General features: G+C 36.2%; 1 protein-coding gene across 2 annotated transcripts in view; it reads right to left on the bottom strand.

The window, feature by feature from the left end:
* The window catches only part of PRKG1 (protein kinase cGMP-dependent 1), a 1351832-nt gene that overhangs the window by 102774 nt on the left and 1221197 nt on the right, over positions 1 to 27861 (bottom strand). For both annotated transcript variants that reach the window (XM_062214515.1, XM_062214514.1), the window contains exon 9: positions 16782 to 16856. In XM_062214515.1, the coding sequence (XP_062070499.1) occupies positions 16782 to 16856 (75 nt within the window). The remainder of the gene's footprint in view (positions 1 to 16781; positions 16857 to 27861) is intronic.

The raw sequence follows: 27861 nt of genomic DNA, 5'->3' as shown, positions 1-27861 counted from the left end.
GTGACTTTGGGAGCCCTGAGTGCTGAGACTGTAGAAACTGTGCACCAGAGGGCACAGGGTGTAGCTGGGTCTCTGAGCAGTAACTGTGTGCAGCTTCACAGACTCAGAGCTCCCCGATTGTCTGGGGTGGGTCAATGTGACAGAATCCGTGCTCACACTGAGGATTGCATAAATCATTCATGCAGTTCTTGTGGCAGTGCGGATGAGTACTGTACCCACAGTGGCTGAACGCCCAGGCATTGATCACCTGAAAGAGATGAGGTGAGGGTGTAATTACACCAAGAGGTGATCATACCTTCCTTTCTGTTAACAAGAGATCTACCATTCTCAACTTGGGTGTCACCCTGGTTACCTGCCCCACCCTGGAGCACAGACCAGAGCTCCCTGGCCACACCCAAATCACACCTCAGGGTATTCACTAGAAGAGCAGCCACTCTGCTAAGCCACAGAGGGATAGTTCAAAGATAAAAGCAATGAACACAATCAAAGACAATACAAAAGATCAGTGAAATAGAGTTTTTTTTTTTTAAATAAACAAAATTGACACATGATTGGCCCAACAAAAACAACAACAACAAGAAGAGGGAGAAAACACAAATCAATGGAATCTGAGATGAAAAAGGAAGCATAACAACAGATAACACAGAAATAAAAAAATCATCAGGAAATTTCTAAAAAGAGATATAAGCCAAAAGTTGGAAAATTTAGAAGAAATGGGTAGATTCCTGGACACATACAATCTACCAAAATTGAGTCATGAAGATATAGAAAACCTAAACAGACCAATAATCAAGATGGAGATTGAATCAATAATAAAGACCCTCCCAACAAAGAAAAGCCCAGGGATGGATGGCTTCACTGCTGAATTGTACCAGGCATTTTAAAAAGAACTAACTCCAATTCTTTTCAAAATTTTCAAAACAATCAAACGGGTGGGAATCTTCCCATACTCCTTCTATAAAGCCTGCATCACCTTAATTCCTAGACCTGTAAAAGATAGAACAGAAAAAGATATCTATAGACCAATTTCCTTGATGAACATAAAAAAAAAAAAAAAACCCACTAGCTAATTGAATCCAGCAACACATCAGAAAGATCATTCACCTGGACCAAGTGGTATTTACCCCTGGTATGCAGGCATGGTTCAACACTTGTAAATTAATCAATGTGAAACATCACATTAACAAATTGAAGAACAAAAACCATATGGTTATCTTAATAGATGCACAGAAAACATTTGATAAAGTACAACATCATTTCATGATGAAAATATTAAGCAAATTGGATATAGAAGGAATATTCCTCAGCACCATCAAGGCAATTTATGACAAACCCATAGCCAGCATCTTATTTAATGAGGTAAAATTGAAAGCATTCCCACTAAGATCTGATACCAGACAAGGATGCTCACTCTAACTATTGTTATTCAATACAGTCCTTGAAGTTTTAGCCAGAGACATTAGGCAATAAAAGAAAATCAAAGGGATATAAATTGGGAAGGAGGAAGTCAAACTACCCCTATTTGCAGATGACATGATTCTATATATAGGGGATCTAAGAAATTCCTTTATGAGACTAGTGGAACTCATAGAAGAGTTTGGTAAAGTAACAGGATACAAAATCAACACACAAAAATCAATAGCCTTTGTATACACAGATAATGCCACAGCTGAGAAAGAACTTTTAAGATCAATCTGATTCACAAAAACTACAAAACAAAAAATACCTTTGAATAAATTTAACCAAGGATGTCAAAAATCTCTATGATAAAAACTGCAAAACATTAAAGAAATAAATAGAAGAAGACACAAAAAAATGGAAAAATCTTCTATATTCATGGATTGGAAAAACAAATATTATCAAAATATCCATACTACTAAATGCAATTTACAGATTCAATGTGATACCAATCAAAATAACAATGATATTATTCTCAGAACTACAGAAATAGCTAAAGCAATCTTATACATCAAAAACAAAGCCAGAGGTATCACAATACCATTTCAATACATACTACAGAGCAGAGAAGTTATAATAAAAAAAAAGCATGGTATTGGTATAAAAACAGATAGACAATGGAACAGAATAGAAACACCAAAAGTCAACCAATACATCTACAACCAACTTATATTTCCCAAAGGAGCTAAAATCAATCCCTGAGGCAAGGATAGTCTCTTCAACAAATGGTGCTGGGAAAACTGGATCTCCACATGCAGAAGTATGTAGCAAGACCCCTACTTTACACCTTACACAAAAATCCTCAAAATGAATCAAACGCATAAGACTACAATCAGATACCATCAAATTATTAGAGAACATTGGGGAAACTGTGCAAGACTTTTGTAGAAAAGACCCCATAAGCTCAGGAAATGAAATCCAAAATAGAGAAGTAGGATTACACCAAGCTGAGAAGCTTCTGTACCTCAAAGGAAACATTCAGCAAAGTGAAGAAGCAACCAAGAGAATAGGAAAAAATATTTGCAAACTGTGCAACTGATAAAGGATTAATATCCAGAATCTATGAAGGGCACACGATACTCAGCGACAACTAAACAAACAACACAGTTAAGACATGGGTAAAGGACATGAACAGGCATTTTTTCAAAAGAAGAAATTCAAATCACCAACAGACAAATTAGCCATCAGGGAAATGTAAGTCAAAACCACAATAGGTTTCACTTTACCCCCATTAGAAGAGCTCTCATACAGAAATCAACAAACAATAAATGTTGGTGAGGATGTGGGGGGAAAGGCACCCCAATCCACTGTTGGTGGCAATGTAAATTGGTGCAGCCATTGTGGAAGACAGTATGGAGATACCCCAGAAATCTAAATATAGGCCTACCATATGATCCAGTCATCCCACTCCTGGAAATTTGCCCAAATGAAATTAAATCAGAGGCCAGCGCTGTGATGTGGCGGGTAAAACCACCACTTGAAATGCTGGCATCCCATATGGGCACCAGTTCCAATCTTGCTGCTGCTCCAATTCCAATCCAGCTCTCTGCTATGGCCTGGGAAAGCAGCAGAAGATGGCACAAGTCCTTGGGCCTCTGCACCTGCATGGGAGACAAAGCTCCTGGCTCCTGGCTTTAGATGGACACATCTCTGGCCATTGTGGCCAACTAGAGATTGAACCAGCAGATGGAAGATTGCTCTCTCTCTCTCTGCCTCTCCTCTCTCTCTCTGTAACTCTTTCAAGTAAATAAATACATCTTTAAAAAAAATTAAATCAATCAGTATATGAAAGAGTTTTCTGTACCCATGTTTATTGTACTCAATTCACAGTAGCTAAGATCATGCAAAGGCCCATCAAGTGAAGAATGGATAAAAAAATGGAATATGGAATACTATACAGCAGTAAAAAAAATGAAATCCTGTTGTTTACAGCAAAAATGGATGCAACTGGAAACTATTATGCTGAGTGAATTAAGAATGTCCCAAAACTAAAGATACTATATGTTTTCCCTGATCTGTGTTAACTAATAGACTAACTAAAATGTAATGTATTGAAGTCAAATTGACATTTTGAGATTCCATGATAGTTCATAGTTCTTGTCTCTACCACTGAAGAACAATTTTTTTTCTTCATACTATTTGTTGAACTCTTTACTTAGTGCATGGTTAATCTTATGTGTATAAAGTAAACTAAAAATACATGCTTGTAAAAATTCAGAGTGGGAACATGAGAGGGATGAGGAAGGAAGGTGGGAGTGTAAGCAGGAGGTAAGATAGGGTAGGAAGTATCACTGTGTTTCTGAACCTGTATATAGGAAACACATGAAATTTGTATCCTTAAATAAAATTTTTTAAAAAGAATAATTTAGTTTGTGGAAAAGTAGAATTCAAAGTTGAGCTAATTTTGATGTACCGTTTGGGAAATTTATATATTGGGTCTTTAAAAAGTTCTTAGAAAAGTACATTCTGAATAAATCTGTACATGGATTTCATTTTTTCTCATATAGAGAGGTTCAATTTGTATTGATTCCTTGCTTCCCAAAAATTTTTGCATTTTTTACTCCAGTCCACAAAAAAGAAACAAATTTTTCACCCTATCCATCCTTAATAAACACACACACACGTGTGCATTCGCACACACATGGTAAATGTATATTGTAAAAAAAATCTATACAGGAATTTCAAAAATTTTTGCACCAAAATAAACTCATCTTTTAATTCATTTTCCATAAAAACTTCCAAGTACCCTCAGACTCAGTAATGCTGACAAACATTTTCAATTGCCATCACTTAGGGGCTGAAGGCTATGATATGCTACTTGTTTCTAGTGGGAAGAGGCCAGTGATATTACTAAATGTCTCCAATGCACAAGACAGCCCACAGCAACAGAGTTATTCAGCCCCAAAAGTCGGTTTACTGAAGTTGAGAAATTTATTTACAGTGTAGCTGCATAAGATAGCAAAGATTACAAAAAATTAGCAAAAGGCTATGCAAGCTTGAGAATAATTCTGATATAATGTGTATAAGAGTACTAAAGTGACAGAGATGATAAACACTGGCATACCGAGAAGGATCTTCAGCATCTGGAAATTAAACAACGTAGAGTGGTATCTAATCTGAGTAATGCTTAGGGATTCTCTACTAATCACAGCAGCAAAAACTACTTATGAAATCGTAAGCTGAACTACATAAAATTTCCAATTTAGTAGATGAAAAATGGTCAAATATTTGCAGGCTCATTAGGTCTGGACTAATAAAATGAATTTCTTAGCTATTTAATTTTGATTTACTTGAATAACAACATTAGAAAGAAAGCATTTGACAAAATACAATATTATAGGTGCATTTACATAACAATCTGGATAAAAGGGAAATTATTTAAGACAGATAATGTGGCTTGTCTTTGGCCATACTAAGGAATAATGATGTAGATCTTCCTGTTCTTGAACATTAACTATTAAATGGCTGGAGATGTGTGCATTTTAGAGGAAGAAATATTTCCCCCTGACTGTCATGATTTCTTATGTGACTTAAGAATGCAATGAACAGTTGAATATATGAGCCAGGGAAACATGCCCAATATAATGCAATTATTTTTAATGCTACAGTTGGTTCTCTTCTGGTCCTGTTTTCTTGAACTCCCTTCCATTCTGTCCTACATTGGCATATGAAGTTTCTGCCTCAGTCACTCATGTCAGTGATGGCAGTATTAATATTAATCAATGTGCATGTCAACAACTTCTGCAGGAAGGGGCTGATGTACTCTCCTAGTTCAAGCTGCCACTCAAAAAAGCACCATCTGTCATTTGGTCTCTGTTTACCAAGGTGTCATCTTTTCAATGGCCTTTCTGTTTTTTAATCTCAAAGAAAAGTTTTCACAGCACTTTTGAAATACAGGATTGGTACACAGACTAAAACATGTTTTTTCATCATTAGTTTAACTGGCTAAGGAATATGATAAAACTAAGAGATTTAAAAGGAAAAGCCATGAGTACCATGCAGAGGGGTGTATGAGAATAATAAGCTCACTAGTATGGTAAGCAGAGAGCCTGGTTAGGGAAAACAGCTTCCAGAAAAGAATCTGCAGCAATTTTGATATGCCAATTTTACTGCCATAATAGGTATACCACATTGAAAAATAATTTCAACAACCACACAAAAAAAGTTAGAAAAACTGAAGGGTAATTAGACCTAATGAGTCATACTTTCCCAACTTCTTATATTGAAAATGATCTCAAATTCATTATTTTTTCAAAGTTTATTATTTTCATCTAATTGAGAGGCATTTTATCTAACTGTGTGTATCTGTCTTCTATCTATCTATTTACCTATCTACCTATACTTACCTGTCTACTTATCTTCCATCTGCTGGTTTATTCCCTAAATGCTCGCAACAGCCAGGGCTGTGCCAGGCCAAAACCAAGAGCCAGAAATGCCTTGTCAGTCTCCCACGTGGACAGCAAAGGCCCGAGTAATTCGAGTCATCTGTTGCCTCCCAGGATGCATTAGCAGAATGTGGATCAGAAGCGTAGCTAGGACTTGAACTAGCACTCCAGTACAGGACGTTGGTGTCAAGAGGCAGCTTAATCTACTGTCACAATGCCCTCCCCTTACTTGGGAGCCCCTAAGTGACTCACTTGGCTAATCCTCCGCCTACGGCATCAGCATCCCATATGGGCACCAGGTTCTAGTCCCAGTTGCTCCTCTTCCAGTCCAGCTCTCTGCTGTGGCCCGGCAGTGGAAGATGGCACAAGTGCTTAGGCCCCTGCACTTGCGTGGGAGACCAGGAAGAAGCACCAGGCTCCCGGCTTCGAATTGGCGCAGCGCCAGCCATAGTAGCTATTAGGGGAGTGAACCAACAGAAGGAAGACCTTTCTCTCTCTCTCTCTCTCACTAAATATAACTCTACCTGTCAAATATATTTTAAAAATTTTTAAAAAAGAATCTGTCTTACCCCTTTATAAGGTTGATAGAATTATTACTCTTCAATATGCTCAATCAGTATCTTACGTAGGTTATCTAAGTTGTTTATACAGTTAATATTAGAGTAATAGCATTTGTTTTATACCTGTAGCTGTATGATTACTAGCAAATGGGCTGATTGCTTGAAATAATTATTACAGTTTCTGAAATTGAAAAATCCTTATAATTTATGCACGAGAGGAAAATGACATATATGCATAAAACTATGAGCAGCAGCCATGTGTCACATCTTCCTCACATAATTCTTATTTTTTCTAAAGATTTTACTTTTTAATTATTTGAAAGGGAGAATTAGAGAGAGAGAAAGGGAAAGGAGAGACAGAGAGACAGATTGATCTTCTATACGCTGGTTTACTCCACAAATAGTCACAACGGCCAGGATCATGCCTGGCTTCACAGCTTCTTCTGGGTGGGTCTTCCATGTGGGTAAGGGCCCAGGCACTTGGGTCATGTTCTGCTGCTTTCCCTGGCCATTAGCAGGGAGCTGGATAGGAAGTGGAACAGCTGAGACTTGAACCTGCTCCCATATGGGATGCTGCTGTTATAGATGGTAGCTTTACCTACTGTGTCACAATGCCAGCCCCCTCCTCATATAATTTAAAGACATAAATTAATATGATATATTATGTTCATTGTATCAAAATTATTTAGGCTGCCATTTTAATTCATTACTTACAAATTATTTTTGTCTAAAAGGATTCAAGGGGGGAAATATTACTATAACATTTTCCATCTTCAAAAGCTGGAAATTTTGGGAAATTCTGGAAAATTTTCCAATGACACTTTATTGAAAGATAGCCAGCTTGATTATCATATCCAAATGTCATACTGGAAAGAGAAAATTGTTTGTATAATGATAAAAATGAAGCACACTGATTCTAAAGGCTACTTTAGAATCTACTTAACTGCTACAAATTATTAAAAGCAACGTCAAGCAAAATGATGTGTTTTGATGTACATGTTCTGAATAAAGTCATAAGCACTAATAGCAGTATTTCCAGATTATAAGATGAGAGAAATACAACTCAGTGACCTGTGTTACCATGTGGACCCCAATTATCCCAGGATCCTTCAGAGGCTACTTTCTTTTAATAAGCACAAAGATGTCTTTACTGTGAATTCACAAAAACGGCAAAGGTGAAAATACTGTTTATGCAGCCAAGAGTTCAACTTCTAAAAGAACGTCTCAACTTGTACCTTCTAAACATCTTAGAAGTCTAAAGCTAAACACTGGAAAGGTTTGTAAGATTGTCGTTTTCACTGGTCAGCAAACAGGTGGACTGGGGCTAGGGGGCTTGCTCAAGTTGGAGTGTAGTGGCAGCATTGTAACTAAGGCCACAGTCCAAACTCCCAAATAACATTCCTCTCACTGCTACATAAAAGGGAACGTGGCAGCACCTAGCAGAACCTGCTCTCACACGGCCATAAGGCTTCTCTCTAGAACAGCTTAACCTTAAGTGCAAAGCAGGTCTAGAATTACATACATACAATATTCACTTCAATGAGAAAGACTGCATTCATTCCAGAAAAGGTGCGTGAGCCTCAGATTTTATCATAAAATTGTAAATCATTATTTTAAAATACATATAAAATAACAGATGTTATTCATAATAAAAATAATTTTTCAATTTTATTTTTCAATTAAAACTACTAACACAAAGGGATATCCTAGGCATTATTCTTTCTGCTTTTAAAAAAAATACTGTATCACAAACAAACTCCAACACATCAAGCATACAGAAAAGACATATATTGGTTTGCTCTGATTTCTGCAGAAGCTCAAATGGCCAACCTAACTGCCCATGGGACCTAATTATCCACAGGACTTAAAGAGCTCTTGATGTTTGGAAGCAAGGTTCAGTTGTCATTAACCCACAGCAATGCTGGAAAGAAATCATTCTTCCCTTTAAGAAAACAGAAATTGCCAGTTAATGCCCAGGCCTGAAGCAACAGCATCCTATACGGGCGCTGGTTCGAGACCTGGCTGCTCCACTTTCGACCCAGCTCTCCGCTGTGGCCTGGGAAAGCAGTGGAGGATGGTCTGGAGTCCTTAGGTCCCTGCACCTGCATGGGAGGCCCGGAAGAAGCTCCTGGCTCCTGGCTTTGGATCGGCGCAGCTCCAGCTGTTGCAGCCATTTGGGGAGTGAACCAGCAGATGGAAGACCTCTCTCTCTCTTGCCTTTCCTCTCTCTGTACTCTTTCAAATAAATAAAATAAATTTTTAAAATAAAAAAGAAGAAAAAAATCAAGGCAGCAAACGGTTTGTCTGTATCTGCCAAGCAAGTGAATACTACAGTGTTCAATTATCTTTAGTCCTCTCCTCTAGCAGTTACAAAAGGTTGCATGCAAGGATATACTGGGATTCACTTTTATAAAGTCTTGGTACCTAGAGAGTCTTAAACATAAGCACTACAGAGAAGAAATTAACAATTGGCCTTGCAGAGTTTTAAAATTTTTAAAGCAATATGAAAAAAAAAAAATCCTACCTAAGGCCAAATAGCTTTATCTTGAAAATCATTTCCTAAGAACAACCAAATCAGCTTCATGTCTTGAAAAGAGAAATGCACTCTGATGCTCTCTGTAGTCACAAATCACAAGTAAATGTTAATCTGTCACCATGGGGTGGTCTTTCAGATTGTTCTATACCTCTTCCTAGTCTGATTACATGTCCTGGAATTTCAAAATAGCTCTTCAGAGGATGAAAGTCAAAGATTGCTTTACGGCCAAATGCTGCAAATGTTTGCCCTTGATATAAGATACAAAATATTTTTTTTCTGCTTGGAGACTGGGGATGTTTTATAACTACTCAAATCTGCAAGTGGCCAGCGAGTCCTGGTTTGAGGGCTATTCCAGCCCATTCTGCATGTCCTTCCATCTAACTGGCACCCAGTTCCCATCTGGAACAGCATAGAGCTTACTTGAATCCTTTCCACAGGGGCAAAAAAAATTTTCTAAGCTCATTTCCCTAAGAATTGCTTAGATCAAGACCAAGTTGTTTTAAGTAAATTGTTGTAAGATCATGGGGAATACTAAGATCTTTACTCTAAAATGCCTGCCAAGTACTCATAAGAAAAGCCCACATTTCAAAGTCTGCGTGTTCAAAAGAGAAGCCTCTTGTGCAGGCTATTATGTATTTAAAATCTCAAGTTTGTTAGATGCAAGATGACCCTGGGGCATTTCAGATGTTACCAAACAATGCAGACCTTGGTTCTGATTTGCATAGCCTCCTGTGCCTTGGGAGGCATTTGATGAGTGAATTTTCAAAGGCCCCAGCAATACAGAATGCCAAAGAGCACAGGGTAACCTCCCCTGACAAGCAGAGTGAGCAACTAAAAGGTTGTCTCTGCTAATGAAATCTAATCAGAGAACATCTTTTACTGCTGTCACATTGTATCCAACAACAAAGCTCGCCCCCAAAAGAAATCCTTAAAATATCAGACAGATGAAAATGTTTCTTTGCAAATTAACTTGTAAACAGAAAGGGAGCTTCAGATCAAGGAGGACTAATTAATAGAAGTAAAATGTTTATGGATAATTCCACTGAAAAACCCAAAGAGTGGTCTGCATTCAGGCACATTGTCTAGAGTGTTGCAGTCAGGGGAGTGGAGAGGTGACTGTGGTACTCCATTGGTTAGGGGCAATGAGTCAGAGCCAAACCTGGTGCCTTTAACATTTTTGTGCACCACTCTCCTCTTGTACACTGATGATAAAAGTGACATATTTTGCAAAGTAGCCTTATTTCTGGCTCTATACCATAGCTTCGTCTTTCATGTTTAGTTTCTTTTTTAAATTTTTAATTTATTTGAAATGCAATTAGAGAAAGAAGGGGAGAGTGGAAGAGGGAGGAGGGAGGAGAGGGGGAAGGAGGAGAGAAGGGGAAAGAGAGAGGGAGAGGGAGAAAGGAAGAGAAGACACCAAATGTACCAGTGCCATGATCCTCAGACTTCCCAGTGTCCAGACCGTGAGAAATACATTTCTTTTATGGATAAGCTGCTGCATCTACCGGGCTCTACTGGAGTAGCCTCTATGGACTAGGGAACACATTCTGTTTTGGGTTTCTGTGATTCCAGTTACATCTGGTTTTCCTGGTACCTCTGATCTCTTCATTGTAGTCTGCCTTCCTTTCATTTGGGAGTTGGGAAAATTCTGCTTACTCTGATTTTTAAATCAACATCAAAGCAAAGAGAGACAAACAAATGAAATTTCATCAAACTGAAGTGTTCATATACAACAAAGGAAATAACCAACAGAGTGAAGAGACAACCTACTTACTATAAAGGAGAAAATATTTACAACTTACATATAAGACAAGGGGTTGATAATCAGGACAAACAAGATATTCAAACAACTCAATAGAAAAGAAACAATCCAATTAAAAAGATAGATTTAAACATATTTCTCCAAGAAAGACATGCAAATGGCCGACAAGTACATGAAAATACGTTAAACATCACTAATAACCATGGAAATGAAAAAAAAAAGTACAATGAGATATCACCTCTCTCCAGTAAGACTAATATCAAAAAGACAAAAGATGACAAGTATTGATAAGCGTGTGGAGAAAAGGGAAGCCTTGCACACTGTGGCTGAGATTGTAAATTATTACAGTCATTGTGAAAAACGTTATGAAGGTTCCTCGAGCTAAAATTACATTTACCACATGATGCAGCAATCCCAGGTCTGGGTACAAATCCAAGGGAAGTATAGCCAGTCTATTGAAGAGACACCTGTATTCATATGATTACTGCAGCACTATTTATAATGGCCAAGAAATGGAAACTGCCTAAATGTTTATTCACTGATGAATGGGTAAAGAAAACATACACATTCACAGTGGAGTACTAGATGGTATTAAAAAGGATGAAATCTTCATTTGCAACTACAAGGAGAGAACTTGAGGTCATTATGTTAAGTGAAATAAGCCAAACACAAAAGGACAAGTTTCACAGGGTCTCACCCATACAAGGAATCTGAAAATGTTGATTGTATTGAAGAGTATAATGACCATTATAATGGGGGAGAAAATATGATGAAAAGGTTAATAATGCGTATGAAGGTACAGCTACATATGAATGTCTATAATTCTATTGCTCAGTAGGATGATTACAGGTAATGATAGCATACTGTTTATTTCTCTAAAAAAAAGGAGGAAAAGTAAAAGAAAGGATGTAGGATATTTTCACCATAAAATGTTAAATGCTGACACTGAATACACATTACTCAGTGTATCCATGTACATAAACATCACCTGGTGACTCATAAATATGTGCCATTTGCATGTGTTAAAAATCATTAATTCTTGATAAGTTACATTAACTATATCTTCAAGATAAAGTATTAAAATTAGAAAGCTAAGTTAACATTTATATGTATTTATATATATGCATGTATGTATGCTTTATATTTGAAGAGAGAGCTGCTTTTCCTGTAAATGCCCAGTATTAAACAACTAAGATATCAGTGATGGTGTAACTTGAACACATCTAAGGCTAGTCCATGTTTATATATGAAAAACAAAATATTTATGTTTTTGATGTTTCTGGATGTTCATGAATTTTATAAATGAAAGCTAAAAAAATAGAGATAAGACTCTATACCCAGTTTTATAGCACAATAGTTTTCCTGACTTACTGTTAGAAGATGAGTAAAAATACTCACTAGATGACTTATCAGTCACGCCATTAAACTCTAAGATGAGCCTTAGTATTGAAATACTTGTTTCCCATTTGGTATGCACATTATAAAGCTCTATGCTTGATTCATCATAAGTCAATTTCTAAGTGTTTATTAAGTGAATGAATACATATTCTCAAAGGAAAATAATATAGTCGTTTCATCACACTTGCTACTTTCTGATCCAAATAAGGTTTAATGAACCTTAGCTGTTAACTGATGCTGTCTCTTCTAATATCCTTATGATTATAAGTTATCTTTTAAGAAGAGAAGTCCTCAGTGAATAATTAGCAGCAATCAAGAGAAGCTTAAACATGCCATAAAGATAAAGTTTCTGTCAAGGATGCTTATCTTTGTAATACATCCTGTGAGGCAGGCAGAAGGCACAGGTCCCGAGCAGAGCAACACTGAGGACCATCTCATTGGGGTGTTTCTCCAGCATCAATCTTCCTAGCACGCATGCTCAGCCAATAATTGGTACTTTTGTTTTTTGTGAAATGGATGGTCTGCACAATTTTTTGGAATAATTCTGCCAACAGCCTGATTATACTAACAGGTAATGGTTTTTCCACATTTGAATTTTTAAGTGTCTCCATGGAATCTGTCTTTTTCCTCATTGTACCCAAACAGGTATAGTCAGTGAAGTAACATGAATGCTGATTTCATATTAACAGCATGATCACTTGAATCAGGTTTTAGGAAATATTTTTCACGTCTTTCATGGATTTTGCAAAATGAAGGAAACTTTAAAAAAAAATAGATCCGACACAGTGGAGCCAAATAATTACCTCAGTTCTAAATCGTAGAGGTTTAGAGGCATAACAGAAACATCTAAGGAGGTTAGGCCAATGAGAGCCTATTTGTAGTCCTGAAAATGTTGAGAAATCTTATAAATCCCTTAAGTAGAAGACGAAGGTACAGTGTACATACAGACAGGAAATTCAGGAGAGAGAGTCAACAATGAAAACATAAATAGATGTTTATACTTATTAAACTAAAAAGGTTTCTCTGGAGAATAATTGTTTCCCTTTTCTGAGTGATAGGACATCTAATTATGAGATGTCTTTAATTTCAGAAATCTTTAGATATCAATTATTTGTTAGAAGGTAATAGAATACTTATAGTAAAAAGTCATAACAATCAATCCTCCAGTATTTATGTATTTGTTTTTTACTTATATGGCTATTTTGAGAAATACATGTCCTATCAATCTCTCTAGAATTTGGAGCAAAGGCTTTGGATTTTCTTTTCATCAAGATAGCCCCGTTTTCTAAATGATAAGCAATATGAATTTCTGTGGATTTAGTATAGATTGAGCAAAAAATTAAATCTGTCCCAGTTGAAATTTGCTAAGATAGTGTATCTTAAATGTTCACATCCACTATCCCCGGTGACCAACACACAAAATCTAACTATGGGAAGTGATGGACACATTAATTATTCAGTTGTGACAATCATTTCATAATGTAAATACATATATAATCACATCATACACACTTAAAATATATGAAGTTTTATTCATATGTTAGTTAGGACTCAATAAAACTGGAAAAGGAAACAAATATAAAGGAAGAATTCTAATCTACCAAATCTGGAATCCAAATTGGAACCAATTTGATATAGGTAGTCATTTCATGGTCCCTTTTTTGCTCCATAAGCATAATTAAAGTATCTTTTAACACATAACTGTTTTATAAAAGAGGTATTTATGTATTAATTTCATGATATGCTACCCATGTTTTTGCTTACATAAGATTAAAGACATCTTACACAGGTAAAATTAGCTTTACAAAATATATATGAAATAATTAGTATCTGTAAATTCAATCATATCAAATGCCCTAAAGTATGGGGAAATTAGTTACATGAAGCAATTCAAAGATGGTGCCCAAAGGAAGTAAGGTGGGTGGAATCCAAAGTTGTTTACCACTAAAACTAATTGGCTATGCAACATCAGGGGAGGTAACAAAACTAGTAACAAGTGTATAGACATATGGTTGGTCCTATAGAAATGGCCCCGTAAAATGACCGTTTAAGTGATTGGTTGGTCCTTAGCCCTGCCCCAATGACTCTGCAGTTTTGTGCTATAAAAGGTTCTGTTATGCATGAAATAAAATGAGTTCTTGCTAGACTTGACTCCCCGATGCGTCTGATTGTCTCCGGGATCGGGAGGCTGGGGAACGGGCGAGCGGCGCACTTACCTTTCCTCAGACCCAGTCCATCCTGTACGGGTGGACTAAGACCCAGCACTAAAGTACATTTCTGAGGATTACTTTTATCAACAACAGTACCCATTTTTCTATGTTATGAAGCATTTTTACACATTGCCATCAATTACATCTCAAAAATACCATTTTAAAGATACGATCATTGAGACTGAGGGGCAAGTGTTAAGAATCATGACCAAGATAACTTCTTAAGATTGACAGAGGCAAGGGCAAAACCCAACGTATGTGTCAGACAAGGGGGATTCAGAATGTTCATGAAACATGTGAATTATCTCCTAATTCTTTTTTTCCATGGATTTTTTGAAGCATCCTCAGATTGACAGATTCTCTTCCAATGTGAAGATTTGTTGTCTTATAACCATTTGAATCTGGAATTTAGTGAGTTCGTCTTCCTTACCACCTTTAGTTCAAGTTTGTGCAAGCGAACTCAAGAACGGCCAGCATTTGTGAGCAACACACATTCATAACGTCAACAGGACACTGAGAAGGATATGACTAATTCATAATTGTTTTTCCATCATGGATAAATTTTAGGTCTATAACCAGCCTCAACTATGGATTGAGTTAACAGGAGTTAAACACAAACTTCCATGAGAAAATTTGCCTGAAGTTCAGTAGGGAACTAGAAATAGATCAAAGTAGCAATGATATATTAGTTTAAAAGAGATTTGACTTCTTCTACAAACTCTAAGAATTGTTATTTAATTATTTAATTAGATTTATATGATTTTTTAAGATTATCACCAGTTGTGTACATATGTATGTATATATAAATTATCTCTAACATGTATATATAATCATTCATGATACACTGAGCTGAATCTGCATATATACACATAATTAAATACATATATTATACATTAAAGAAAAAATAAGCTTACATAAGCTAGAAATATGAATGCGCCTCTTGTAATACATTTTTTATGTATCAAAAATATTCCTTTGGGAATAAAGCTGAACAATAGCAAAAGCAGTTTTATCACTTTTAAAACTTTTTTTAAAAGTATTTTTTTAAAAGCACCTCTGCTTGTACTGATAATGGAAGCTAACACCTTAAACTGAGAACTGAAGCACATTTTTAGCTATTGTAAAAACAAAACAAAACAAAACAAAATACAGAAACCATTCAGTTCAAGGGGGCAGCATCGTGGTGCAGCAGGTTAAACTGTCGCCTGTGACATCACATCCCAGTTCTAATCCCAGGTGCCCTGCTTCCATAACAGCTCCCTGCTCATGCACCTGGGAAAGCAGAAGAAGATGGCTCAAGTGTTTGTGCCCTTGCTACCCATGTGGGAGACCCAGATGGAGTTCCAGGCTCCTGGCTTCCTTTTGGAGAGTGAACCAGCAGAGAGAAGACCACTCTGTCTTCCGCCCCTTCTCTGTAATTCTGCCTTTGAAATAAATCATTTTTTTTAAAAAACTGGTCACTTTAGTTTCCTGAGCAATTCTTGACAGAAGACAGAAACCCTGTTGGTTTTCAACCTCAGGGTTTAAGTCTATGTTCTCTCAAACTTCAGAGAAAACAAAAAATAAACCATGTAGAGAACTGTGAATATATTTATATAGTTTTGAAAGTAATATAATTTAATCAGATTAACATGAAGTGTAGACTAATGTTTCAGTTTTAGGCTAACATTTCACCTTCATGGAACCTCACAGGAAAATAAGTTATTTTATTTCTTTTGATTTTTAGGCTACTACAAAACTGACTTAACCAAACCCTACCCCTTAACTATCTATTTAACAATAGATTTTGCCAATTTTGTCCTTCAACTTTCCTGTATCATATCAAATTCTAAATTACACATGGGGAAAGAGGGAAAGATTACATTGGTTACTTGTTCTTTAAGTCATCTAAAAACTGCACAGAGAAAGTCAACTTCAAGTTACTTTAAATCTTTGTCGAAAAATTAAAGCTTTGTTTTACAGCAAATGATCCTTGTAAATAGAATTTTATGTTTATATATATTTTATATAAATAAATGAGACATTTACCATTCCATACAATTTTCACATTAGTAACATCAAAGCTCAATGTACTATAAACACAAATTCCCACAGGACTATTTCTAGCCTTGTTTATTCCCTTCAATACCAGAAACAACTATTAAACACAATCACCATTGGCTCTGAAAGTGTTTTTGGTAGAAATAACACACCCTCGATTGTTCATACGGAGTTTTACGCTAATTATTTTCCATTGTTGAGATGATCTTCTTTAAGTTGTCATGTTTGAATGGAGAAGTACTTATTAAATAAACCCATGAGTGTTAGGTAATAATCAGTTTGAAAAGCTTCTTTTTATCACAAGTAATTATATCCTTCTGTAGGAATATTGGGTTTTTTGTTACATCCAAAAAAAAAAAGTTGGCTCCTATTTCTATTCAAAGTCAGTTTTTTAAAATCAAAATTAAGAATAAAGAAAACAATGTCACTTACTTTGCTTTAGCTTCTGCATCCTCATAGGCTTTGTTAGAAACGTCATCCAGCCCTCCAATCAGATGCTTGAAAGAGCTATCAAAGGAAACACAGGGATTAGGATAACTCCTACTCCCAAAGTAGTAACCAGGGCAACATAATCAATGACAGACTGAAGCAATCTAAGGGCATCTAAATAAAAAGGAATTCAAGCACTTAATACAGATACACTGTTATGAAACATATCAGTTCATCAGTTAATGGTATTTCCCTGACGAGGATAAAACGCTATAAGATAAGCAATCTCTTGTACCTTGCTCACCTCTACAGCTTCCAGTATCTAAGTATATGTTGCAAAAGCAGATATTCAAAGAATTGAATGAAATCAAATCTGTTACACATTAATTCACATATATCATTCAATTCATGAGGCATTTCATCTTAATATTGAATTAAAAACAAAATCTACCAATTGTGGAATGCCTACTGTATGTCTGGTACTATTCTTTAAATTAGAATTAACATTTATTAATTCTAATTCTCAAACAAATTAGAAAAGACAAGCATCATTACCTCCATTTACCAAATATTAAGCTCATTTTCAATGGCAAAATAAATATGCAGAAGATAGGAAAACAATTAACAGGAAAGAATTCTAGAAAAATTAACGTATTTTAAGCGACTACAGAAAAGTGACTTCAACATGAAACAGAAAGATTCATTTAACTGTTTAAACCCAATCTGTTTAATTCCTGCTGTCATCTGGAAAGTGTCTAGATTTAATTGAAGTCATACATATTTATAATATAAAATATGACGGAGCCAATGCAAAGAAGATATATGTACACATATTATAGAACTACCCTTGAAAATTATTGAATGCAACTGAGTTACATTAACTCTTATGCACAGTATATTTTGCCAACCACTGAACACAGCTGGATGCAGAAAGCAAAGGAATATTAATACTCAGAAGCCCCGCACTCCAGGACCATCAGAGTCTTATGTGTAGGCCAGGCATCGCTCCATAGGCTTTACATGCAGTAACAGACACCTTATGAATTACAATGGTCCCATGAACTGGTATCATTATTTCCATTTCATAGATGAGGACAGTGAGCATGAGAGGTTAAAAAAATAGCTCAAAGGCATTCAACCCATCAAAATTGAAGACTGCCTGGAAGGAGGTGCCCGCTTTCCTCCACAGTTTTAAAATCTACATGATGCCTCCTATCTATGAAAACTGTCAAGCCAGGATATATCCCGTAAACATGCAGAATTATTAGGTGTCAACACCAGGATCAAAAATCCCCGGCAATATCTAGGATTTTGATGGGGGAATTTTAAAGCGCTGTACAAATTTACATAGTAATTTTAAACCCTAAACACAGTGGGATATTTGCTAATTTAAATATTTTTAATTGCATTCACATATACCACTTTTTTTAAAAAAGAACTATATTGACAACATGTTGCCCTGCCAAGGGCCTGGCTGCAGGACAGAGCAGCTTTCTTAGACCCTTGATAATGATTTCACCTGAAGGGCCAGAGTAACTGGAATGCTACCTTACATACATCAGGTACTTTTATACAAAAAGAAAATTACTAGACAGAGGCCCAGGAATCAAGAATTTTGTTGGAAAATACAAAGTCTTTTTGTAAAGAATTCTATTAGTTCATGCAAAACGAATGAGTAATAGGCAGTAGTCCTCATGAAGTTTACAAAAATGTCCTAAAATGATGAAGTAAATGATAAATATAATCCCCATTGTTGAGAAAATGTTATGGTGAGATTTTTGCCATTGTTCTTGACATGACAACTTTTTCCACCTTTCCACGAAAGGTCTGGGTCCTTACCTAAACTTGGAGAAATTCTAAGACCAGGTGGGTTCATAGTATAAAGCAAAACACAATTTTCTGCACTATGAAAAATCAGATAATATTTGGCTGTTTTTATAAACTTTAGCAGAAAGAGAGCTTGGGCTACTTGTCTAAAATGACCAATTCAGCAGCAGGACTACAATCTATATCCCCTAAGGCCCACACCTGTCCTTTATAACACTTGGATATTTTCAATACAATCAAATCTAAATGTGAAAAGCTACTGACAGGAATAAATGATTATGTAGCAAAACAAAAGAACAATAATTACTCAAACAGCTTTTCAAACCCATTCAGATACATTAAAAGATGCTATTCTTAGACATTTAAAACTCATAGTAATTTCAGAGTTTAAACAGTTTTTTTAAAAAATCTTCTAGTGTTTTAAGTAGAAAAATATGTAAGCAAAGAAAATAAAATGAAGATAGATTTGAATGTAGACTTTTTAAGAAATTCTGTTCAGCACACCAGGCTAGGTTAAAATGTCAGATTGCTTTTCTCTTCAAATGCAATGTTAAATGCATATAGTAAAGTGTACCAATGGGAAAGCTTGCATGTTATGAGGTTACACAGAGCTTTAAAGGTAGACACCATCTAATCGTGGCAAGAAGTCCAGAAAGAAGCTCAGCCTAACTGGGAGAAAATCCTCCTTTTAAACTTGACAAACAGTACGGTTTTTTTACAATCCCTTTTGCTAACTCTTAGCCATATCAAATGATAAAACAATAAAAAGAAATGATGATGTGTGACTTTCTCCATTTAAGTCTTTTAAACCTCCTTGACTTAAAAGATAAAATTTTCTATGTAGTACTGACCTGATACTAATTTTTGCTACTAAATTTTTAAGTTATTTTTATCTTTAAATTTGTACTATTAGACAAAGAATAAAATGTTACCTATTTACAAAATACCTTTGTCTTGATGTGATACAAAATTATTTGTGAAATAAATGCCTTTCCATTTTGGTCTCAGAAAACATTTAAAACCTGAAAGAAGAGATTATGAAATCGTGTGTAATTCTCCAATTACAGATGAACTGTGGGGACATTTTTATGTATGTCCTTTAACTTTTTTGCATATCTTTGTCACTATTTACAGAGTCATAATCATAAATTGTGAGTTAATATCTTGATATTTAACTTAATGTTATAGAGCAAGTACTTCTAAATACCCTTTAAGCAGTATTTTATTGTTGAATAATTGAACACTACATGTTCATAGGTCAGACAGTATCCACCTGTCCTTCTGTATACTACAAACATACACACTCATGCACAGATGAAGAATGGAGTGTGACAGGAATATGTAAATATTCACAATTATACTCTGAATTATAAATGAAACAAATGAAATTTCTTTTCAAAATAGCAATTACAATCTTGGTGTTTGGAATTGGAGTTGTAAGAAGACAAAGGTAACATTGTAAGCATTGAACATGAAGTATCCTGCTAGCATTCCAAAATCCCTTAAGCAGCAAATAGAAACCTAGGACACTGTAGAATTTTCAGGCAGCATTACTAAATTCTAAATGGCTGCCACTGGCTGGGATTCTTTCACTGATCAACAAATAAGATTAGATCTCTCAATAAGAATAATCAGTGGTGTTAGAATGCATCACCCTTGAAGAAAATATGAACTAATTAGTGTTTCTTTTTTCCCTTTCAAATACACTCTGTAGGACCACCTGCCATCTGGGTAAACTCTTCTCAGACAGTCATTTTGGAAACCCATTAGTGTTGGTATCACTTGCCTTTCTAAATATTTTCTTAGGTCTTGTGACATTTTTGCATTCAGGAAGACTTACACTGTCATTCTATTCTGAATGGGCAAAATGTCGACTCCTTAGTAACTGAACGTGAAACCATAAAATATTGTGTATCAGTTTTAACACATTTTCACTAAAGGAAAATTATTAAATCCTTTTTTTTTAACAAACTCACAGGTTAAACACAAGTCATATTTTAGCACTGTTAAATAAAAGTCAATTTCTATATATCCTAGACTTAATTTCAGAATAAACTAAGGAGACACTATTAAGCAAAAAGATTTTAACTATGGGTATCTTAAAAGCAAACCTTTATTGGGTTCACATTTTCATGTTACTTTTCTAGAGGTCAGAAGTGAAATTTTAAGAGTTCTTAACACAATTTTTGTTTTGTTTTGTTTTGTTTTGTTTTGACAGGCAGAGTTAGTGAGAGAGAGGCAGAGAAAGGTCGTCCTTCCGTTGGTTCACCCCCAACTTAACACAATTTTTTAAGGAGAATGGGTAAAATATTATCAGCTGAGCATATAGATGGAAAGGGAGAAAATAAGAAGTCTTTTCTAGCTTTACTGTTCATAGTTAAACATACATGCAAGGCAACAAGGGGAAAGAAGGGAGGCAGGAAGGAACGAAGGGAGGGAGGAGAGTGGGAGGGGAAATAATGAGCCTTTCATATCAAGAATGATGACATTTATGAAAGTATCGCTTAAGAAACATCCGTTAAAACACTATTTTTCACTCTAGGAAAGTTGTCTGTCTTAGAACATGATGGTGAGAGTAACTCAGTGGGAAATAATTTCAGTCATTAAGATGTTTTCATTATTAAGCCAAAACATTCTTCTGAAGGGAGCTGATTACGCAGTGGTATGTCTAAAATGTGTATAATCTTGCTCTTCAGTGATGATGTGATGAGACTTCTTCCGGAGAGAAATGGGCTTTAAATTAATACAAAGGCAACCCAAATATCAGGGACCAGTGTTCTCATGCTGTTAAACAATAAAAATAGTTAAACTGTAACTTAGAATTTACAAAGTATCTTTTATATGAATGAATCATACATACATCTCTCTATTATATTTATATATGTCTACATAAAAATAGATATATTGTTTCTTAATCCTTATGATTTCTACTCTGACACAATATTTAGATATCTATGTAAAAATTCTAATTTTTTTTTCCAAATTCAAAATAGGTTGGAGAAAAATCTATTTTCAAAAGTTTTTTTTTTTTTTTTGCTTTTCTAGTTAAGCAATGAGTTCATTGCTTGAGTATATACACAAATTAATGCCACCAGGCAGAAGCTTTGGGTGACTTGTTTTTCCATTTGTGGGAGTGGGGGCGGCCTCACTTGGTCTTGTGTCAAGCAGACGGGTGAATTCAGCCCCTATCAGAATTAGACTGTAGCGTACTTATCCTTATTGGGTCTCTTGATGCGTCTGAACAGCAACTGCTGTCTTAATGACAGAGATCCCCTTGGGACCTGAGGATCCTCCCAGGATGTGCCTGTGCCACAGGAATCCCTCGGAGCCATACTGATTTCTCACAGGCCCATTTTGGCTGGTTTGTCAATCTGTTCCTTCCCAGTGTCAGACATGAACTTGAGCCAGGTGGGGACATTGTAGCAGTAAGGGCAGAGCCAACTGGAAAAGGTCCTTCCTGGGAGTACACGAGTGACTCTTGTTGTCAGGCAGGAGAAAGAACTGAACAATTTTTTCTTGATTATACCCTTAAGTAAGATAACAACCTATTCTTGACAGTTAAACATAGTAAGTTCAAAAGATTAAAGGTAAAATCTTAAACCAGAAACAGTTTCTAATACATCAACAGCACTAAGTAAAATCTTTTCAAGTGTTATTATGACTACTGTCTTGAATCTTTTTTGAAGGATCGATCGATTGATCGATTGATCGATCTGTCTATCTGAAAGGCAGATTGAGAGAAAGAGAGAGAGAGAGAAATCTTCAATCTGCTGGTTCATTCCCCAAATGGCCATAGCAGCTGGGTGGCAGGAGCCCAGGTATATGGGCCACCTTCTATTGCTTTCCTAGGTGCATTAGCAGGGTGATGGCTTTGAAGTGGAGCACCCAGGACTCAAACCAGCACTCTAATATGGGATGTCAGCCTTGCAGTCAGAGGTCTACCCAGCTGTGCCGCAATGCTAGGCCCTCTTGCCATAATTTGATAGGCTTACACTGTTACACTTTGATAACCTCTCTTGGCATTTTTTTTTAAAAGGAGATTTATTGAAATAAAAAAGAAAGTCAGTGTCACAGACTATTTAGGATATTTGTTACCTAGGTTAGAGCATCCTTTATTGTTTTGGTACATTCATCCAGAAAATCCTTTTATTCACTTTGTTGCTTCAGCTAAGTGCTCTTGTTCGTTTTATTTAATAAGGAAAAACATAATTCTTAGAGGTTTATACTGTAAGGTATAAACTATAAACATAGTTTCTTGGAGATAAAACAAGCACCCCTTCTTGTAAAATCAACCAATATCTCTATCATTTCTGTTACTCATCCATCCATCTATCCAGACACACATACATTTAATGCAATGCCTACTATCTGTAAGAGAATATCCAAGCTACTGAAAGTAATGCAAAATAATGTGAAAGCTGAAGGAAATTTCAGTCTTATATTTAAGGTGACCCAAAAAAAGGTAACACAAGGTGCGAGGTGGTAAATACATGAAAGCTTATCCAAAGGAAGATTATAGTAGCCACAAAAAGAATTTCATTCACTCAAAATTTAATAGGAAAATAATTAAAATAAAGCAATCATACTTTTTTTTGTTTTCTTATCAGTATTTTTATTTTGCACTTACACGTTTGCATTTGTGAAAGAAAATTACACATACTGAAGTGTTTGCTTCTATCTTTCCTTTGTAACAATAATCTATCTATAATCTTTGTAACAATAATCTATCATAGGGATCATTCATTAGGGGGAATGCACTAAACATAACAAACACTTAAACTAGTTCCTGGTTATCTGCCTTGGTGCTACCAAAATTTCCAAATAATGATCCAAAAAAACAAGAACTGATTTCAGGAACTCTTCCGTTTTATTTAATGAAACTGCTGTAGAATAAAAAACAAAAACAGATGTAATGTTGACCATGCTTTTATGCGTAATATATCTGTATCATCAGTCTTCTTCAACACAAAGCCTTCTTGACTAGTTTCATTATATTAGTCAAATGAGATAGTCTAGTTTTCAATTTCAAGATTTGTGTGTGTGTGTGTCTCCAGTTGTAATATGTTTAATTTTGAAAAGGGCTATAAAGCTCCTAGGAATAAAAGATTATTTGTAATTCTTCATCTCTGAGCTAAATGTTGCTAATATTTTGGCACACAACCTTCCAATTTTTTTCAATGTTATTTCCAAGTTGCAATCATAATTTTTCAGTACTTATTTGACAATTGGCTGTATTTGTGCTTATACAATAACCAACTTAATGGTTATATGGAAGAAAAAATAAAGCATGTAGGACATGCTTGGTTATATACACTCTCTCTGTATTAACTAATTTTCTCACTTTTATTTATACATTTGCTTTTCTAATAATTTTACTATTGAAGTGTTTACAACGGATTTCAGTTTAAGATTTTGTTTTTTCATGGCCATCAAAGAAGGAGCTACCTTTCTCTGAAGGGAGGAGAGAACTTCCACTTTGACTATGACCCTGTCGGAATAAGATCGAAGTCGGCGAACCCTAAAGGCTTCCATAGCCTTGGCAACTCATGACTAGAGCCTAGGGAGATTACTGACGCCATAAACAAGAGTGTCAAATTGTTAAATCAACAACAGGAGTCACTGTGTACTTACGTCTCATGTGGGATCTGTCCTTAATATGTTGTCCAATGTGAAGTAATGCTATAACTAGTACTGAAACAGTATTTTTACACTTTGTGTTTCTGTGTGGGTGCAAACTGATAAAATCTTTACTTAGTATATACTGAATCGATCTTCTGTATATAAAGATAATTGAAAATGAAAAAAAAAACCTTGGTTTTAAATTGGAAATTACATAGAAAATCAATTTTTTAAAAATATGTAGGATCTCTGTCCTTAATGTACTGTACATTGTGATTTAATGCTATAACTAGTAAGCCAATAGTATTTTTCACTTTGTGTTGCTATGTGGGGGCAAACTGTTGAAATCTTTGCTTAATATATACTAAACTGATCTTCTGTATATAAAGAGAACTGAAAATGAATCTTGATGTGAATGGAAGGGGAGAGGGAGCGGGAAAGGGGAGGGTTGCGGGTGGGAGGGAAGTTATGGGGGGGAGGAAAGCCATTGTAATCCATAAGCTGTACTTTGGAAATTTATATTCATTAAATAAAAGTTTAAAAAAAAAGATTTTGTTTTTTACTTTTTGCCCTTAATCTTTAATTGTTAAGAACTCCAGTTAGAATGACAATCATCTAAATATCAAAAAATAACAAATGTCTCATTAGACTGGTTAGTCTGTATTAAATAAGATGTAAAATAATTTAAATAAACATTAATCTTTACAAGTGACATTTCTATCAATCTAACACAGATCAGATAAGTTAACAATCAAGAAGCAGGCATATTAAAGAATACTAACATAAATAGTACTCTTTCAAAGCCTATTTGTTGCAATCAGAAAGGGAATTCCATTTTCACTTCCAAATTTCATGTTTTATGACTGTGAAACAAGTATAATAGTCGTTCTCTTTCTTACTGTTTATATATGCCTTTGATGACAATGTGATTAACTTTTCTAATGCAAGGCTATTTATGTTCTGACACTTTTATTGATATAGAATTCTACATATACTAAGTTCAGAAACCAAAAGGTGCCCATTGATTTTTATAGCTTTTTAAATTGTATGTTCAAGTCACTCAAATACATTACAAAAACATCTGTCCATGATAGAAGGAGATTAAAACAAAATTATTGTAACTCTGACTTTCAAATAAATAAATAAATCTTTAAAAAAACAAAACAAAACAAAAAAAATTATTTCTTTGGCATGGATCCGTGAAGAAGCACTGTCCTGGCCGTCCCCCCAACCCCATTCTTTTGTAAGCCCCTTTCAGACTCCCACCTTTGGGTGCCTTTTCAGAGTGTTTATCTCATAGTTCTGGAAGAATCTGTCATTGTTGCTGTTCATTTGCTTTTTTTGACCCATATCTTTACTACATACTGAACTCTGTAATGTTTAGGATTTTTGGACCTTGTGTCCCTTGTGTTTGTGAAACATCTGCATATAGAATACATCCAATAAATATAAATTGAATAAATTAATGAAGTCATTTTTTTCATTCATTTCTTTTTTTTTTTTTTTTGACAGGCAGAGTGGACAGTGAGAGAGACAGACAGAGAGAAAGGTCTTCCTTTGCCGTTGGTTCACCCTCCAATGGCCGCCGCGGCTGGCGCACTGTGGCTGGCGCACCGCGCTGATCCGATGGCAGGAGCCAGGTGCCTATCCTGGTCTCCCATGGGGTGCAGGGCCCAAGCACTTGAGCCATCCTTCACTGCACTCCCTGGCCATAGCAGAGAGCTGGCCTGGAAGAGGGGCAGCCGGGACAGAACCAGCACCCCGACCGGGACTAGAACCCAGTGTGCCGGCGCTGCAAGGCGGAGGATTAGCCTAGTGAGCTGCGGCGCCAGCCCATTCATTTCTTTAACACCTAAAAATACCCCTCAGTCCTGGAATGTAATCACCTGTTATTTAATGTAGATTTTTCTATTTCTATTTCTATATTTACTTTAGAGGGAAATTAAAAGAATAAACAGCATAAAGAACATACAGCTGGGGCCAGCATTGTGGCACAGCAGGTTAACGCCCTGGTCTGAAGCACCAGCATCCCATATGGACGTCAGTTCAAGACCTGGCTGCCCCACTTCTGATGCAGCTCTCTGCTATGGCCTGGGAAAGCAGTAGAAGATGTCCCAAGTCCTTGGGCCCCTGCACCCAAGTGGGAGATCTGGAAGAAGTTCCTGGCTCCTGGTTTCAGATTGGTGCAGCTCCAGCTGTTGCAGCCAATTGGGGAGTGAACCAGCAGATGGAAGGCCTGCCCTTCTCTCTCTCTCTCTCCCTCTCTCTCTCTCTCTTTCTCTCTCTCTGCCTCTCCTTCTCTATGTAACTCTTTCAAGTAAAATAAATAAATCTTTTTTAAAAAGTACAGTTATATAATATTATGGTTCATGACTACATAACAGATAAAAATCACTGAATATACTATATCCATTTTCATATATGTGGTATTACCCATCATACATGGTCAGTAAAAACATATCAAAGAAATACATACTCTGAGCATCTGCTGGTTTACTCCACTTAACAGAGCAAGAGGCCTGGGGAGTACAGAGTTGGGAGGCAGACTATTCTTGGACAAGGCCATCCACTACATGCCAAGGACCTCAACTCTTTTCACCATCAGATGATGGTACACATATGGAAAAGCTGGAGTCTTCCAGTAACTATGAAGCTCTAGATAGTAAAGTTTCTCCGAATATAACATATTTTGGGGCCAGCATTGTGGTATAGCAGCTGTCTGCAGCACCAGCATCCCATAGAGGTGCCAGCTACTCCACTTACCATCTGGCTTCTTTCTAGTGGCCTGGGAAAAGAGCTTGAGCCCCTGCCACCCACATGGGAGACCAGGAAGAAGCCCCTGGTTCTGACTCAGTCCAGTCCTGGCCATTGCAACCATCTGGTGAGTGAACCAGTGGATAAAAGATAGCACTTTCTGTCTCTGTAACTCTTTCAAATAAATAAATCAATCTTTAAAAATAGAAAATCACATCTTATTCTCTCTCAAGGAGTTTTTCTAGATCAAGGGTCAATACATTAAGACCTACAGACAAAATCTGGCACACCGATTATTTTTGTAAATAAAGTTTTACTGGAAGATCATCACACTTATTCTTTTATGTATCATCTATGGTTCTGCATATAACAGCAGAGTAAAATACTTACAAGCACAACAAAAGGTGCCCATGGCCTGCAAATATTTGCTATTTGATCCTTCACTAAGTAATGCCTGTTGACCTTGTTCTAGATTGGTGTCATCCGTCCTCTCACCTCTCTACCCCTAAATCTAATCCATCACCAAATCCTGGTCCTCCTACCTTCCATGAGCTGAAACAAATCCCTCTGACCATGGTATTCCTCAAGCTTGCTTCTGCCTCAGCACTACAGCTCTGTGCCTGAAACACACTTCCCCTACATCTTTGCATGGCTTTTTCTTCACATACTTTAGGTCTCAGCTGAAGCGTGCCTGCCTCACACAGCTCTTCTCGAACAAGCCAAGGTAAAGCAGCCTTTATCCTAAAGTCTCACTAATATTACTCTGTCTTTTTAACTCCTTGTCGGTGGGTAAAGAGTACTTTGTTTAAGTGTCTTTTGTCTTCGCCCCATTAAAGTGTAAACTTTGTGAGACCAGGGCCTCGTCTGCCTCATTCTTGGTATC

This window comes from Lepus europaeus, chromosome 17, assembly GCF_033115175.1.
Source record: "Lepus europaeus isolate LE1 chromosome 17, mLepTim1.pri, whole genome shotgun sequence".
Taxonomy (NCBI): Eukaryota; Metazoa; Chordata; class Mammalia; order Lagomorpha; family Leporidae; genus Lepus; species Lepus europaeus.
Note: the sequence above shows the minus strand (reverse complement) of the source record. Positions and strands in the feature narration are given on the sequence as shown.